We start from the raw sequence: 19,351 nt of genomic DNA on the forward strand, positions 1-19,351 counted from the left end.
CAATATCTCTGACATTTTCTCTTGACTAATGTGTGCCGACTTCATTAAATTTATTTATCTAAATCTGTGATATAATTCCTAAATTGAAGTGTCTTATCACGTATATGACGTTTCCCTAAACTGAAATGAAACAGTAACTTCCTGTTGCTTAGGTGTCAAAAATACCTTTATGACATTTTCCTTCAAATGAAGTATCATGTCTACATCAGCGACAATGACTTTAACTAAAGTAATGTGTCATAACTACATCTAAAGTGTAGTATCATTTAATGCAACTACATATGTGAAATCTTGCAAAATTATAGCTTTATAACTACATCTGTGATATTTCTCAATTTTGAAATACTAATTGAATACAAAAAGTTTTGTTCCTATAGAAACTGTCTTTTTCTTTCAGAAAAAGTAACACAAGAAGACGAAGACTATTTATTATATTCTTGTATTTGGTATCAACATTCTGTTCAGATTTATCCGAAAAAGAAATACACACACTGCCGGCAGATCTGGCAAGTTTATGTCCCTATACGTCTTTCTGCAAAGAAAACGCTACCCAAACTTTTCAATCCACCGGCAATGAAGAACCATGCTGCCAGCCTTGTTCATGTGAATCAAATTGTGGTATGCAGTATAACTGCTGCTATAAACATTTAGATTTATATAATATAGAGGAAACGTATCAAATGGTTTGTAAGTCAATGACAGCAACTAGAAGTTCAACTGAAGACCAAATCGCACAAATTCACTACAGAGTGATCAACAAATGTATTCATTTTCGTGGATCATCTGAGGTAAAAAAATCAACCGAAGACTGACACTTCCACCTTCCACCCGGTGTTTTCGGAAAAAACGGGCATTATATATATTAATGCTGCCGTCGCTGCGTGTAATAACGCCAACGATACAGTTTCTTTCCAAAAAGCATTCACGTGTCCCTCCCAAGAAGACTTTTTTACGGATGCCGATCGTTTTTTTCAAGGTTTAGAACCATACTATGATTGCATTTCACAATATATCCCTCCAGATGGCGTAAATTTAAAATCTTAACGATGTAAACCGAATATTGTTCGAAAATGTAACGAAACTGGTCTAATGAATGAAAGAACGAGATATTGGGATTTTTGAACCTTCAATGCAAACCCATAGGTCAATATGATTGATAATTATGGAAAATGGGAAAATTTTGCTATAAGTGAATGAATATAGAATTGAAAAAGATACGTTTCCCGGAAGTGCAAAACAAGTGATTGATTTTATAAAAAATAAGTACCGGTCGAGTCACTGACGGTTATTTTAGAAACGGATTTCAGATCACATGTCGAGAAACAACAGTTCCAAGAAGGTCAAGCGGCTGCCTGTCACGAAATAATGGTCAATCCATTTCGGTAATTCAACAACTAAATTTTTAAAGCCAAAAATTATTTCTTTTCAGGGCCTTAACTTTGGTTTCCATTTTTATATTTTGAGTGTCAAACCCAAGAGGCGGTCTTAATGATGCATCTTCATTTTTTTAAGTTACCCTGCTGTGTTTGAAATATGCGAAAACAATACCTACCTCTTATGGGAAAAGCTAATTTATTATATGTTTAGCAATTAAAAACGTTCACAAGATCGATATTTTCGTGGGAAATTACGCCCCTTCCGTTTAAACTTTTCACACCGTTCCCTTCTTTTGCGCGTGTAATAACGTCATCAACCGTTTTAAATTTCTCAGTTCGGGGTTTGTGGTTTCTCTTCCGCGTGTCATCATATCATGTTTATCTATTGTTTACCAGGTAGTATTTATGCGTAAACTATTTCCAAAAGATAATAGTTAAGGGTAGAATTCTCGAAGCACGAAGCGCTTCAAACAGCGCCTCAGAGCCGCGCATTTACAAAGTAGGCCAACAAGAAAAAGAAGCTGTACGGAAAATATATAGAGGGTTCAAAAACGAAATACATTAATTTATGTAAAAACATAGGTATTGGAGGGAGTAGGAAGAAAGCGGTGAGGGAGGGTTGAAGAAAAAAATTTGATTAAGATGAAATGAAAGGAATGCCACGTTCCTTAACCACAGTAACACACAAAGAAAACCACCCAAGCAGACACTTATGAACAAAAACCAAACACACAACACACCAAACTACAAAATAGATGAAAAGACGAGAAGATACAATCAACGCGTAGGGCATGTCATAGACAAAAATGCATTGTAAAGTGTTAACTCGAGTACTGCGACGACTATCTGGTAGAGCAAAGAAAAGAATGAAGAACTTTATTATTTCCCGGCTGAATCCAGATTAATCTAGATTCAACTTTAAATAAGTGATCAATCGTCCATACCAAAAGAGTCAATAATCATTTTTTTTGAAGAAATATATCAGTTGTCAAAATGATCACAAAAAGGGAACTTATTAAAAAATGTAATTGGCAGGTTAAAAGTGGCAAATGTAACAATTTTAAAATATTACACATACTTTTATCATCATTCCAAATTTCGACATAGAATAAGATAATCCCTTTTGCAATTGACGTGTTTATCCCTTTGGAGTGGGTCATTATGATTTTAATGTGTTTCATCACAAAAACAAAATTACGGCAACAGTTTCAATTTTCGCTTTCGTCAAACACTAGAATCAGATGTATAGCATCAAAATAGGAAAAATGTCCCACTTAAAATAAATCCACGTAGCGTAGCAGACAACAACATAAAAAAATATCGAAAAATACCTGGTGTCATTATGCAGGCATATACTAGGAATTCTTTTTACATCAATACGAAATGAAGTTGAGAATTTGAATAGTGAATTGGTTTGAGTCGAAAAAAATATTTGTTACACATGATTTTTAATGGGAACCCACTGCGATATATCTAGAAAAATACTCTTAGGATTTTAATACAAAACATTATAAAAAAACTTTTCAATTCTTTAAACTTTCGGTATCAAACCTCGAGGACCTGACGGAAGTTTGAAGTAGTTGTGTGTCCCTTAGTATTAGGATATCCTCGCGAAAAAGGATACATTGGTTAAATTTTTAACGGCTTTATTAAAAATTAAAATTATTTAAAATCATTTAGTTAGTGTAAATTTGTGGCTCGATTTTTTGAGATTGTGCGAGTTATTTATGGTATGTTAATAACGATTTGCATGGTTCTTTAAACAAAGGAATACGCTTTTCAAGATTGAAACTGCAAGACATTGCTGAAGAGCTGGGAGCAATTTTTCCCCCGGAAAGCGTCAGATTACGGCATCAAAAATAGGCGTTCTTAAAGTTACGTTTAAGGAAGTAAGTCAAAGGTGGAGGGAGCGTATTTCCCTCATGGCCTGCTTGAAAATAAAATTCGTAGATGGACGATAAAAGTCAGATTCCACAGAAACTTAAGTTGGTTTTTAAATTTCTGACCTTTTTAAAAATTTTTTTGGGTTGGGGATAAATTTTTGAAATTTTTTTTTTAAAATATCTTTTTCCCATCGACAGTCTATTCTTTAAAACAGAAGGAGTGTCAGATGAATTTTAAACAATACGACAGTGAGAAACAATTTCGCTTTAGTTAAGATATAACGCATATTTATAGATGGTGCAGTACTGCAAAGAGGTGATAGTTTTATAGATATTGACATGTGCAAGAAGTTTTATGTTTATATACGATGGCTTAATATATCCGCGACCAACATTAAGCAAAACTACAAGGCACATTTGAAAACGTGTACTACATAATTTAGCGAAAGAGTCTGGGACTTTCGAATACTAAAGTTGTTAAACTTATACAGCTACATACAGCGTATATGCTAGACTGTGTGTAGAAAGCTCAGAAACATCTATTCAAATATATTTAGAGTCTTTTGATTTTTCTCGTGTACTTAGAATAAGACACTAAGGTGCTGTATTTACCTGTTTCGTAAATGGCATCAAGAAAACTCTGCCATTTTCCGGTTGCATCACTTTTCATTATTATCTTTATCAGCATTTCCATTGCTTCATGTGAAGATTGAAGATGTTTGCTGCGTAACATTTCCTTATTCCTTTCGTCTGAAATGTTATCGGAAAAACAACTTAGAGCTTTTTGCAGCAAATTTATTATGACGTAATACATATTTAACTACATGTAAAACATACATAAAAACGTTACTTGCTTTCCCGCAGACTTCTGAACGACAATGTATTAAGGACGACGGCATGACAACGGGAAATTAGGATTTTGCTAGGTGATACACTGGCAATGTAACATTTTCCCATCTTTTATATCTGACTGGGCATAGATGCAGCATAGTGCTTTGACAGACCACGCCACCAAGCATTTAAACGCGATCGAATGATGATCTGACAATAACACTTTTAACCAGCTTTACATTATTTTATTACGCTATAGCCTCTTTACTTTATTTGTCGTATTAAGTAGATTGACTTGATAAAGTTCCAATCCAAATGAGCTGTTGTTAAATGTACATTTTGTGGTGCATAAATATTTATAAATGCCATACAAATATCAAAATTGCAAACATAAACATAATAATAATGTAAATAGAAGAAACTGTAGCAAACATTAAAACTAGAAATGTAAGCCGAAGTAATAGAAACTAATAGATACCTATGAATGGAAGAAACTCAAGAATATCAGTCACTTTAATTTGTCGCACAATCAATGGTTCATACACTTCAACCATGTACTCGATCTGTGCTGCATAGCATAAAGAACAATCGGGGTTACAAAGATACCTTGTGTAACCAGATCGCACTCGTTTCGTTCTTGAGAAGTCAGTGACATTTGAACTTCTACCCGAATCTGCTGAGGAGTCATTTGTTTCGCTTGAAATGGTGGAACTATTTCTCTGTTTGTTAAAATGATATAATTTTTTGGAATAAAACATGCATCAACTTAGAAAATAGTTCCAAACTTCATTTCAGATACTGTCCGCATAAGTTACACAAATGGAATTTTCTCAGCCGTATAATGAGCTGAATGTGATTCAAAGAAGTTAGTGTCTAGTACTAATCAATAGGACAGAAGCTACTGTACAATTTTGTTTGATATAATCAGACTGTTACACGTAAACAGATTTTGAATACATCTTTCATTCGATACAGAGTACCTTTTTAATGTTCATATTTATATATAGTATCTTGCTACAATTTCTTTTCAATTATTAATTACTAAAATGTTCTATTCTTCTTTTCTCGTGTTATTTGTCAAGTGAATATATACCGTCACCTAATAAGCATTAAAGCAACTGTTAAAATATTTAAAACTTACAACATACTGTACCAGTAGTTCTGGCACCAAAAGGAATATTTCCATAGCTGAACAACAAAGTTTCATTCATTACAAAACCATTCAACAACATTTGTATTGTTATGTCTATTTCATTTATCAATCACTAAATAATAATTGATTTTCGTGGTTAATTTTAAAGAATATTTGAATAAAATTGCTCAGTAATGTTATTAAAAATGGGTTAACCTTGAGTTCCTCCATACGATCAGCATTTGTTTCTCTTTCAGATGAAGACAATTCCTACAATACCGAAAATAGAATATATATACATTTTATTTCTTTTATCTTGTTGATCTTTGCAAAAAATAATAATGTATACATCTCTAAGAAGTTGCAATAGAAATTCTTGCCATTTCTGTTTGCCCAATGATAAAGGATGTTACATGTACTTTTTATTATACTTTAAAATAGCATTGGAAGGCTGACACAAGTTTAGCACAAGAATAGTTTGACAATATATACAAAGCATACTTATGCCAAATATACGACTTTGTAGTCTTAGTAGTCTTATTTGACGTGAAAGATTCAAACGAGTGCGTCATTATTCCACCAAACTGACCAATTAAATCATTTTTAAATTATCTACAGTAACTTTAAAACAATAAAGCTCAATACGTTTTTTATTTTTTCTAGTCGGAATCTATTTATACTGACTTAAAAAAGACCACTAGAATTTGGTGATCTTTGTATGGTTGATTTTCAAATACTTTCAAAATTAACTGTTGTGTGTTGATGGTGTGAAGGGCGCTATATAAATCTGGTTTCAATTTTATTGACAACAACAAAATAACACCAAAAACAAATATTTAAAATGGCAAAAATGACAATGATGTGATGATATTCAAGTGTGATAGCATTACATATGAGTTCTTCACGTTTTGTTTATTAGTATTCGAAACATTAGTCTAAAATTTATATATTTCACGTAGAAAAAATACATTAGATAATCATTCTCCGAAGTTCTATGAAGATATGGTCATAAATGTGGCCTCTAGAGTGTTAACACGATTTTCCTTTGATTAAAGCGAGTGACCTAGTTTTCGAATCCACATTATCAGATTCAAACTTAGCCTTGGAATAATCAAGATAAACATTCTGATCAAGTTTCATGAAGATAGGGGCATACATGTGGCAACTACAGTGTTATAAGTTTTTCCTTTGATTTGAGTGATGACCTAGTTTATAACTTCACATGACCCAGTTTCGAATTTGGCCTAGAAATCATCAAGATAAACATTCTTAACAAGTTTCATGAAGATAGGATCATAAAGGTGGCCTCAAGAATGTTAGAAAGTGTTTCCTTTGATTTGATCGGGTGACCTAGTGTTTGACCCCATATAACCCAGTTTTGAACTTGGCCTAGGAATAATCAAGATAAACATTCTGACCAGCTTTCATGAAGGGTCATAAATGTGGCCTCTAGGGTGCTATCAAGCTTTTCCTTTGATTAACCCGGTGACCTGGTTTTTTACCACACATGATCTAGTTTCGAATTTGGCCAGAGATCTTCACGATAAATATACTGTTCAAGTTTGTGTAAAGTGAAAGCATATTTGAAACCTCTATATGGCTGAAAAGGTCAAAAAAAAGTTTTTTGCCCCTTTCAGTGGTTGTAACTTTAGAACCCATGATGGAATCTAGCCGGTTTTTAGAAAGAATCTTACGACTTAAGATGTGTGTAAGTGTGATTAAAATCTAATGCAAAATGTCACTTCTATCGTGTCCACAAGATAAAACAAATTTTGGCTCTTTCAGGGGTCAATCAGGGGTCGTAATTCTGGAATCTATGGTTGGATTTGACAAAGATTTTATTGTTAAAAATATTTTGCAAGTTTGTATCAAATCAAACCATAAATGAAGTTTCTATATGGCTGTAAAAGCCGAAATAGCAATTTTTGGCCCTTTTAGGGGCAACAACCCTGGAACCCATGATGTTATCTGGCCAGTTTTTGAACCGAGATATTATGCCAATACGAGTTTTGTGCAAATTTTATTAAAATCGATTGCTCGTGTTCACAAGAAATTGTGGATGGACGACGGACGAATGTCGATCACAAAAGCTCACCTTGTCACTACGTGATAGTCTCGTAGTCTTATCAAATCATTTTCATGTAAAAAGTAAAGTATCGGAATTCAGCGTAACAATTTTCTTTAAACTATTAGAAGTGCATGAAATTCAAAGGGTAAAAAAACTGTTTGTAATGCATATATATTTTTTTTTACTCGGGAACACTATATTTTAACTTTTCACTCGTAGCAGCACCACTCCTAAAACTTTTACACTTTATGTTCCAGGATGGCCAACCAGCGTGCCTTTTCAGTATCCTAAACATGGTGAAAATGCTAAATTCGAATCGGGTATTTTTCAGTAATAATTACATATTATTAGATTTAGGATTTTCAGTAACAAAAGGGTGGAACAGAGGAAAGCGAATGATTTGCTAATGTTTTCATCGGCACAAAACGTCTACCATAAATTTTCAAACTTCACCAAAATATTTTCATGAACCAAGCGTTACATATAAGGTTACATGCCTGCCGTGATTTGGACAAAGTGTGGAGAATAACTGATAGGGGCTTTCTTATTAAAATTCGTCTAGTAATAATACAACCATATTAAGTAGATATGATTATCTGAATTGAGAAATTGAGAAATGTGTCCCCATGTGTATAATACGATAAAGTCCCTAGAGTTCACTCAGTTGCAGAGATTTTGATCTTACACTTTATCAAAAAACACCCTTTCACTTATTTATCTAAAATATGTAATATACCTATTTCAGCAGTATCTGTTACCATCAACAAGATTTGCATCTGGACCCTGTTTCACAGAAATACTTCAGCTTGTTGATTAACTTAAGTAATTTTTTACTTCATGTAAGCAAATTAATGTACTTAAGTCAATTAACAAGCTTATTAATATTTTCGTGAAATCGTGGCCTGGATAACGAAAAAGACACTCTGTCTGAACCAGATAACCTCAAAGTGCTTGGCACAACTTCAATGTTTTAAAGTATAGCATAGATATACGTACCGACAGGGAGTAACTGTAAACTTCTGTTGCTTCGGGAAATACTGATTCTTTCATGTGCTGATTCTGGTATTCAGGATTATACCTGATTTCAGATAAATTGGGCAACGACATAAATGTCGCATTTACTTTTTCGTCTTTCATGTGAAGTCGAGAAATTGTGAAATTCTTGGCGCTGTTTGCATACGAGGCTATTGACATATACCACTTGAAAAAAAAAAAAGAAATAAGTGACTACAATTTTATGTATCAAACCAGGAAGAAAAGAATTTACACCACGTGTGATTTAATAACAAACGTCGTAAAATTACTTAACCATCATACATATTAAATGCATTCATAGCATAATGTACTGGATCAGAAACAGAAGTAAAAATATCCAATATGAGACTCAACGGGAAATTTGCAATAACGTGTATTTGAAGAAATGTAATCATTTATCAAACGCTGGCGTTAGTTGTAATTTACCCTCAATATTTGTTTACAGCATCAATTGAAAAATGAGAATATTCAAGTTTTCTTCATGAATATAATGGCGACTGGTATGAAAATAAATATTTCACGGTGAAGTATGATTTAAAAACCATTACAAGCACTGAAATATTCTATTTATTATATTTGAAAATGGTTGAAAGCGTCATTTGTTTACATTTAGAAATAACGACGACAACAATAACAATACCTGAAATCAAATATGTTTAAGAATAAAAATAAATAAAAACGTTGCCGTTACAGCATCAACAATATATAAAACATAAATTTGTAACTGTACAAGTTGCTTATAAATAGCAGTTCCCGATAGTATGACATGGTTTTTGTTGTTGTTTCTTTCTCTTTTTTGCCTCAAAGCGGCGAAGTGGTTTACCAAGAAGTTTAATGCCGTGAACTCGTATATACTTGTATATACTTGAGTTTTGTAAAACAGAGAAATAGTTTATTTTATTACGCTTACACAAATGTTTCTTCAAATGATTACAAAATCACTGTCAAAGAATACTAGAATAGTTCAGAAATAGCAATAAAAATATAGAAAATTTGTCTTTCTACAGTGAAGATATAGAAAATATGTCTCATTGCAGTAAAATATGAATACAATGAAAATATGCATTTAATCAGTATTTCTTGATGTTTCATTAGAAAGTGTATAATCATATTAAGGAATATTTCAATCTTCCCAGAAAAAAATACATTAATCAGCAACACAATTAATGAATGGCTTACATGTTCATGATTAAAATCTTGTCTACTTGTGCTGTGATCTGAGTACATGCTTTCAGATTGCTTGATGTTAACGTGTTCACAATATTCCGACTTGCTTTCAGAGTTTGACCCACTACTGTCAGGAATAGCCATGAGTCCAGGTGTCTGTAAAAGTAAAATGCTACTTTGATAAGAATTTAAAGCTAATGTTAAAAACAGTTTATCAAAGAATAACGTACAGTGATTTTTAAATTTATATTAGATATAGGTTTATCTCCATTTACAATAACTTTAAAATGATCTACTTCTGTATGTAAAAATTGCTCTACTACATACGCTGCATAAAATATTGTGGAAGAAACGTTTAACCATAGAGACTACAGGTACAAAAGCACATCTTCAAAGGATTTCATTGACAAATGTATTGTTATGTCAGTGTTGTTATATTTCCTGGTCCTTTGGGAACATAGATTACATTCAATACATGTGTAATAGCGTTCCGTTTAATCCGGTGCTAATGGTCGTAGGAGGTGTTGCACATTTCATTACCTCTAATGTACAGGCCCAATCAAACCGAGTCTGCTATTAGTCTGCTTGGTTGCATTCTATGCTTCCAAAGGATCTTTTTTACAGATGATATTTTAGTGAGTGTAAAGGTGTATATCCCTCATTTCGAAGGCAATAAAGAGTCATTTTCGTTTCATCTAAGATATTCAAGTTCTGTCTGAATATTTCTTCTGTATGAACGTATTTTATTTGCCTGAAACTTAAAGATATGTCCTAATTACATATAATCTATTGTAGACATATGTAAATGATTGAAATACTTACATATTATCATATTATCATGACAAATTCACTACATACGTTGGTTATATTTTCTTTTAAGTGCTCTTCATTTCCGTTTGAGAAACATACCGATTCGGAATTATTCTTTTCATGCCGTCTGTCTTCTTTTCCATGTTGTGTTGAATGAGACAATTTTCTTTCTTCCCTTGAATACGAGTTATCTCTTTCAAATGCACTTTTCTTTTTATTTTCTTTAGTCGGTTCTTGATTGTCGTCTTCGCCGTTAGTACTTTTATCTTTTCCGGTTGTTTTATTCAGAGAAACGTTTCTTATATTTGGTTGTCCTTTGTTACCATCATTTGTAAGCTAAATTAATATACAATTGTTGCATTTTAGTAAGGCTAATATAAGGGTTTATCGACACTGAGTAATTTCATTTACAGAAATGTGTGATTATCATTAGATTGTGTATGACGTCATTTTGTTATAAACTTTTAAGTCAAAATTTTATGACTTCACTGCTCCAGGTCAATACGTCTTTTGGCTTCCCCCATGAGTCAGTACTACGTTTTCTCAAAATAATTTGATTTTATTTAGAAAAGATGAAAATGTAGATTTAAGTAGTATAATAACAATACATGTATTAAATTAAATAGTAATAGCTGCGGAACATCATTTTTAATCTGACTAAAGTTCTCGATCTTTCTAAAAGTTAGATCTGATTATAGCCCATTCAAATTCATCTTTCTGTACAATCGGATTTCCAGTATTGTTACTTTTATTTCCATCAATCTATTTTTATTTGAACCAATCAGACGACTCATTTTAAAAAAGCGTTTTGCTAAACTGACGGGACTGGACTCAGATTTGGCTAGATATTTTTCCTTTAGAATACAAGTTCCGTCATATCATAGACAGAAGAACATGAGGGTTTGTTGCTTAACTGTCTTTAAAAATATAAAATATAAAAAAATCACCTGTGCTGGGAATCGAACCCGGACCGCCGCGGCAATAAACATTTTACTGCGTTTGTAACAAATACACCACAGAGGAACACGTTCTCATCGATGGTTAAATATAAGACTTTATAATTTATAAGTTTACCTCCGGTTCCTATTACAAACGCTTTTTTTATTTTTGAATGGGAAAAATAGGGAAAAAACAACTGATTCCCATTGTGTGTTTTTAATATAGATTTCTTTTAACACTTCTACTTTCATTTTCAAATAAACGTGAGTCTCAATAGCATGTGCGTAGCATTTTTAGCAGATGATTTTAATCAGATTGTAGTGCATTTCATTCCATGTATTTCAATTCAAAACCTATGCTCTATTGAACATCAATCACGCAAAACATAATATGGGTGCAAAACATAGTATAGGTACAATTGTCATCGTAAAAATTTACATTTCATTTATTTCACGATTACGTTTATAACAGGGACAAAAAAAGCCACAAAAGCATATGGTTCACTAACACCGACATATTCTGCTTAAAATCCATCTATACATTTGTTTGTATATATTGAGGGATTTTGGAACCTAAAATTGAAAAGTCTAAACAATTATTTCATTCTTTTCTAACATGCAATTTACCGTTTATGTGTATTAACAGCATTGTGATAGATAATAAACACTGTACATACTTACTGCATGACTGTATTATTCACAATGGTATGAATTTGTACTCCCTATGAAAGCTGTTAGTTCTTTTAACAACTGACATTTAATGGTGAACGCAGCTCTAAATTCACAGTTAATTCTTGCATTTAGCCAAGTTAAATAATTTGATGAGTACTTTATATAATATTATTTAAAGTTGATATCTATTTAATAAAAAATTCAAGCTCTAGTGACAGATGCGGATAGTTTTTAATTGTCTTAAATTACCTCTTCCTCCTCCATTGTGATAACATTACTCTCATCATCGACGAAGAACCCTTGTACAGTGTCCGGAAGTTTGCATTCCACGGAATCAGAAAAAAATGCTTGAAGTTGCTTACGGGATTTCTGTTTATCTAGTGCATGGAAGTTCTCTTCAACAAACCGTTTGAAGTCAGACACCTTCATGTAGCCCTGTTTAAATAAAAATCACAAATATTGTAATATACATGAATTTATAGTAATGATAACTAATTACTCAATGATAACTCGTCGTGATAATAACTCTGAATGTCTTTCTTATATTAATAAAACAAACCCGTCATTATAACAAAGCCTTTGTGTGGATTTACTGACGGTTATTTGAAAAGAGATGAATTGTCTCTCATTTTCCCAGTGCTTCCAACAAAGTATACCTACCGTTTTACCCTCTGACATTCGTTTTCAAAAAATATACTAGCTCGCGATTGTTTTGAAGGCATGTCAATTAAATGAACCTTAAAAGTAAAAATAAATCATGTATCAACATAAAAGGGCGTTATACGAACGAACGTTAATTCATACACGAGGAATCCTGGTACATGCCGTATGTACTTGCAAGCCCTTACGCAAGTTCGCAATAATTTCAATCAAGCAGTTGATCCCGGAGTGTTGTTCTGTGAATGATCATCCGCCAAAAACAATTTTAAGATACAAAATATGTTTACGCATGTGTACTACTTACGTCGTGCAAAATATCACTATTTATTTCTGAGTCATGGTTGTCTTGTGCATTTCTTTCATCGTCCATAACTTGGAAGCAGTTTTGAAGAAAGGCTTGGTATTTGATGTCTTCTTTTTCTTCTGTGTCTTGTTGTCTAGTCACATTTTCAGTATTGGACTTAAATAAATGAGATTATGATAGTAGTTCAAAAAATGTATCCTAACTAACATGTGTAATATCATATAATAGGATTATGAATAACCCTTGCTTCTTTTTTTAAATATTCACAAAATACAGGCTTTCATTCTTGTTATACCTCTGTAAAAACAATATCTTTTTACCAACATTCTCATCTATCAAATCTTTATAACAACTGAACTGAACAACTGAACTGCTAAACCCTTACAATGCTAAACAATACAAACGCTGATTAAAGTAATTGCATTAAATATGATATATTAAAGACTTCTGAAAGCTTTAAATCGCAAAATTCATACTTTTTTAAACTAACAATTAACACAATGCATTGAACTTAAAAATACTCACGAAACTTCTATCAACTGTTTTTTGTACCTTAGGTCTCTTCTTCAACAAATTCTTCTTTCGATTTTCCAATTTGTTGTTCACCTTTAAATCACAAAATGCATTATGTAGCCATGCAATATTTTATAGGACTGTTGAAAAGTCGTTTCGCTTTCAAAGTCTATGAAGCAGAAATAAAATCAGCTGGTAAAAGTCAAGACTTTTCTCCGTCGCTTATAAAGGAAAATTCATATACGTATCAAAGAATTACACAAATTTCAATATTTTGCTGTTTAGACAAAGGAGAGTAACCCGATAGTTGAGGAATGTGCTGCCATTTAGTGATCTTGTTACTGAATCAGTTAACCCAGTTTCCTTATGTAAGTCAGTTTCCTCTATGGCTGACATTTGCATTGTATTGCTATAAAGCTTAGGCAAAATATTAATGTACTGTCTTTTATAAATATTTAACATTTACTACTGCTAGCCTAAAACAACCAGTCTGATAAAAACCATTAAAAATACTGGACGTTTTATAACTTTGATCGGATCGAATTAATAATTATCTAATGTACTAGTTCTACAAATGGTTTTCAACATGATAAATTAATTATGTCACATGGTCCAATTCGAAATTAAGAAAAACAAACTACATGTATATATGAATAAGGTTTGAAAGACTTTTGATGACTGAAAGGGCGTCTAATAGTGTTTTTATACACTCCTTAACTTGAAAATTAGGCTCTTAGAGGTATCAATTACTTACTCGCAGTATAAAATTCACCAAGTATTTCAAGATTTAAGACCCGAGATAAACGCATTCTTGAAATTTGAAAGATAATATTTATCAAATAATGTGAAGTATATTTATATGTATGACGATGTGACAATGCAAATTATTTCCAACTGGATATGAAAGTTTACAAATTTAATTTGAAATCTCTGACGCGTAAAAATGTTTTTAGTTTCATATTAGGCTTTAACCCATATTGACATAAACGCGTCGAAGAGTGAAAATATCGAGTAGTCAATATCTGTATAATGAATACATGTAATATGAAACTTCGTATTTGACTAGTTAACAAAAACAGTTTCTCACAATCATTAAATCACAACTGAGATATGTTTTATTCAGAATCTAAATTCACAACCATTCAAATGTTTAAAAAATGCGCATTAGAACATATGATTGATAACTCCCTCGAAAAACTATTTAAAAGTCTTATTTTTCATTTTCCTAAAATATTGGGAATATTTCATAAACATGAACCAGAAAAATACTTTATTTACAAATGACATTCTCTGGCACAGATGTTGAAGTGTAACTATCTTTAGTGTTACAAGGTCGTAAGTGGTCATTGGTGACAGTTAACTTATAGAAAAATACACATATACATTTTTAATCTCAGAATATGCATATATATTTCTCTACTTTAAAGAGTCACTGTTACGTCTGTAATAACATAATGTGGAAGCATTAACTTAATGTGAAAGCATGTAATACATCTTGAAATGAATGTTATTCATTGTATACAGTATTTTCAAACAACAACAACATAAAAGAAGTTATAATACTCCATGGCTTGTATTATGATTTAATTGGTAGCTTGTCAAATGATTACATTCAAAGTTTATTTTGTCGTTTTTGATTCACCATTATCTGCTATCTTTTAGTTAAGAGTATACCTTGATAAAATATTTAGATTGTAAACTTAAGTAACGGACGTGTTTGATTTAAATCTAAACTGTTTGGCTGGAATACAAATGTAAATTGTATTTAAAGGGAGAATTCATATTTATTATTATTATATATGATTAATTCGGCGACCGGTGGTATTAACTATACCAGATCGTAGGTTCAACATAATGCTATCGTAATTCATATTAAATAAACGTGGACTTACAACAGTATTGCGTTCAATCCTTGAAATGAACTAAAATCATACCGACGTTAATTGTTAGATTATTAGATAGTTAAAATAATAAACTTTTGCGTGAGAGTATATGCGAAAAAATTTAAAAACTGTAATTGTAACTTTCACAAACATACGAATAAAATATCAAATTCTGACATGTATTCTTAGTAGTTTTCATAAAATTTTGTAACTTTTACGAAAAACGTTATTTACGTTCTTAATCTTACTTTTGTATGGCACCTTCAGGGTTAAATTATGTCAAAAGATAATCTGAACAGCCGCAGTGGTTTTTCTTTTCAAACTTTAAGTTTCACGCCCCTTTGTTCAACATTCATGAAACACCACCTGTTTGCCTAGGGTCTACGACAAAAACACCAACATGGTTATGTCACATCCAGTACACTGCTTTGTTTGGCGCGTACTTTCCTTTTGCTGCATTTTGCAGCAACGTTCGTACTTGTTTGCACATGTTACAAGAACCAAACATCCACAGATGCGTTTATACAGCGGTGTACATGGAACCTTAAGTGACACACACACACACACAGTACAATTTCTTGAAAAGAGACGTATGACCTCATGGTAAAATAATGGGCTTATTATCAACGAGAAAACAATAGGTAGAACTAAACAAAGTGGAATTTAGAGAGGGGATCTGAAGTTAAATCTTAAGACATTTGTTTATTTATTATTAAATTAACATATTTACGAAAGGCCCAAAAAGCCAAGAGGGGATGTATCGCAGGCCAGCTCTTCCGTTTTTTATTAGAAACTGAATATTAGCATTTTTCCTTAACCTACCTGTTCACAGTTAAATAAAATCGAACAGACCATTTATCTCTGCATATATCAATAAAGAAGTACATATTAGACAAAATAAAACAGACAGATATCGTGGACAAATTTTGCAAATAAAGGGACAACTTCCCGAAACGGTCAGTTGCATAAACAACGTTACGGAGTTTAACGCGTCACTAACGCGCAACTAGTCTAACACATAAGCCCCGCCATGTTGAAAAATAATGGTATATTGCCGCTAAGTCACCAGGCACACGAGTTACACCGGTATAGTATTTTTCGTTTATGCAATAAACTTGTCAAGTGTTAACAGCAGCTACATTATCATGATCACCAAAATTGATTAATAAGTATTTTCTAAAATTTCAGACATATAAGTTATACTTACTAGACACTTTTTATTGGTTTGAACACGTGGACGAGCACAAAATATTGAACATCCAAGTGTATTCCCCATCGATGGTAAGTTCTATAACGAAAACGCTAGTTTCAAAAAAAAATGTTTGTTTTTTCCGAAATACGAACACATTTAGTTTACCGTTAGGCAGTAAATAAATAATAAATATAACAATATTAAATTATCCGCTTTCAAAACGTTACAGTTTCAGCAAATCCATATTAACATTAAGATAACTTATGTCTTTAAAATGTAATAAATATGTTTATTAAATGTTTGCTTCAAAACAGCGAATATTGTGTTCATTGTACCTGAGAAAGGGTCGGTTATTAGGTAATCATATTTGTTTTCATAAACAATATAATACATAAAAGCAGTTGAAAGATTTTTCTTTGTATAACTTGAATGTACATGTCTTAACAATATAAATATATTCTTTTGTTTTACTGATATGCATTATTTGAGATTGTTTTTCAAATACTTAATATTCTTGTATATATATATACATTAAAATAGAAAAATGAACAACCCTTGTTTACATATTTACTCAGGTGAAAATGTGGGTTTTACCAAATCTATTTTAAGACACGATAACACTTAATGTCAATAGCTACTATTATATTACAGTGTATCTTGTTGACTGACGCGTGGCTGGAATGAAGGTGCGGGTATAGAATATAAATAAGACAGAATGATTTCAGTTATTGTTTGATTTTGACATTTGAGAGTTCAATTCGTCCTCCGATAAGTTTATCTTGCCTTATTTAGGTAAGAACTACTATTGTACTGAATAACACCACCTAGATAACAGACCATTCCATTATTTAAGGTACAAAAATATCGCTAACCTCCAAATCGAACTATATACTGATTAGTAACGGTATCGACTTTTCAGCTGGCGCAAAACTAAACAGTTTCCTTTGTGGCAATTAAACCTAATTAATGGATCTAGTGATCGATTGATTACTGTCGGGGTGCACTTATAAAAATATGCTATATAAATGCATGTGTATAAATATATATACTTTCTGTATAATTTGCTCCTTTGAGTTTGTTTCAAAAAACCTACTTGAAAAAAATGATTTGGGTTTAAGGTCAATTGTATTTAGCCAGGATATTGCAACGGTTTATTTAAGTCGCGAAAATGTCATTTTATGTGTACTTTTAGTACAAATAACGCAAATACGTCCAGTGTCCGGTAGGAACTAGTGCTGGACATATGCGGTCAGTGCATATCCTTTTGGGTACGTACATATGCTTGACAAAAAAACAAAAACATGTCACTGACAGCCAAACTTAAAATTTCAGATTATAAGCATTATTATGTAATTTTGAATTAAAGCGACTTGAGCATGACAGGTAGACAAGGAGACTTTGCCAAATAAAAGTAAAGTAAAAATAAAAAAAGTTCCTTTTATTATTATAGTGTCACCCCTATTGAAAGGACCAGCAAAGCTGGCTTATTAGACACCTACATAGAGAACAGCATTACTTCCGGATTCCTAATTTTTAATACCAGGCACAAGGCAGGTAGGCAATCGGTAACCATTCTTAAACTAGCTGTTGGCTCACCCACAGGTTTCTTTTTAGTAACAAAACCCGCCTCTGACAGGGCTCGAACCTTCGACTGTCCTATTCCAGGGCAGTTGCCTTATCCATTAGGCCACCGCCGCAGATATTTAGTCGGACCATGCTGATTCGATACCTGTGAGGATTATATATATTTTATTAATGTTTGACGAAAATAAAAATGGTTATGGTATTTTGTTATACATAAATCATCATTTATATATTACATTTTTTATAAATTGTTCTGTTTATAAACGATATTAGTCCCCTGGAGGGATCATGTGGTCACCACCTCTCCCCTACCTCATTTGTCCGTCAATGAGTCACACTAAATGGGATCCTGCGATAACTTTCAAAGTACAAAACACTTTTTCATGAAACATTGTAAGTATGTAGACGGTAATATGGAGAATATGCATGGTCTGTTATTGTGTTGCTAAAGCAAAGAAATGCAGTTGCTATGATGAAAAAAGTAGCCCAAACATATAACAAATGTGGCAAGTGGATCCTGAAATAACTTAAAAAGTACAATATTTTTTTTCTTTCTTTTTTTATGAAACGTGATACTTTGTAGATAGCAATATGAAGACTATGCTTGTTATTTATTTTGTTGCTTTGCCAACAAATGTGTTGATATGGCAGCAAATAATTTAATATAGGACAAAAAGTGGAACCTGCGATAACTTTCGAAGTTCAAGAATGCTAAATAGATAAAAGACAATGTAGAGTACATGCACATTATTTTACTAACCAGAACAGACGACGGAACATGGCAGGGCAACATTACCTTTATCATAGGAGTTCAAATTTTGAAATCCTACAACAGTTTTACACAAAAGTATTCTGTCTGTAATATATAAACACTTTATCTTTTGAAATGTAGAACTATGTATCAATAATTCAAAACTATAACACAAGCATTTCGTATCGTAATGAAATTCAGTTCGTTTGGACTTGGATGTTTAAAGATATACAATAGGCATCTTTCACTAAAATAATTTATCTTTTAATTACATGTTTACTTCAAATGTATAAAATCCTCATCAAATGTATTTAACTTTACTAAAATTTAATATAAATCAAATTTTTATATAGAGCTACATTCATTAGAAAATGCCATGCAGTAAACAAGACAGCCAGTTTTTTTAGTGGTAGTACATAAAAAATACTGCGTTTATCTTTACGCCATGTTTACAGTGTGTCCTATAATTGTCAGCCTAATGCATAGTACTGTAAATACACATAAACTTGTTAATATAATGTTTACATTAACTTCATGAAGGAATTATTCTTG

At 32.1% G+C, this 19,351-nt stretch overlaps 1 protein-coding gene across 3 annotated transcripts; it reads right to left on the reverse strand.

The window, feature by feature from the left end:
• Positions 1 to 3,797: 3,797 nt before the first annotated feature.
• LOC123538573 (uncharacterized) lies at positions 3,798 to 16,788 on the reverse strand. Of its 3 annotated transcripts, none has more exons than XM_053529494.1 (10): positions 16,480 to 16,788; positions 13,429 to 13,482; positions 12,877 to 13,032; positions 12,162 to 12,347; positions 10,351 to 10,638; positions 9,505 to 9,648; positions 8,287 to 8,490; positions 5,439 to 5,492; positions 4,569 to 4,809; positions 3,798 to 4,009 (listed from the first exon to the last, which is right to left on the reverse strand). In XM_053529494.1, exons 1-10 carry the CDS (start codon positions 16,546 to 16,548, stop codon positions 3,813 to 3,815), a joined length of 1,593 nt encoding a protein of 530 aa, XP_053385469.1. In that variant the 5' UTR covers positions 16,549 to 16,788; the 3' UTR covers positions 3,798 to 3,812. The 3 variants fall into 3 exon arrangements, with proteins under 3 accessions (XP_053385469.1, XP_053385470.1, XP_053385468.1); XM_053529495.1 differs by having other exon boundaries at positions 10,402 to 10,638; positions 13,402 to 13,482; positions 16,480 to 16,787; XM_053529493.1 differs by having other exon boundaries at positions 13,402 to 13,482; positions 16,480 to 16,787.
• Between the last annotated feature and the right edge of the window lie 2,563 nt (positions 16,789 to 19,351).

The sequence above is a fragment of the Mercenaria mercenaria genome, chromosome 18, assembly GCF_021730395.1.
Source record: "Mercenaria mercenaria strain notata chromosome 18, MADL_Memer_1, whole genome shotgun sequence".
Lineage (NCBI taxonomy): Eukaryota > Metazoa > Mollusca > Bivalvia > Venerida > Veneridae > Mercenaria > Mercenaria mercenaria.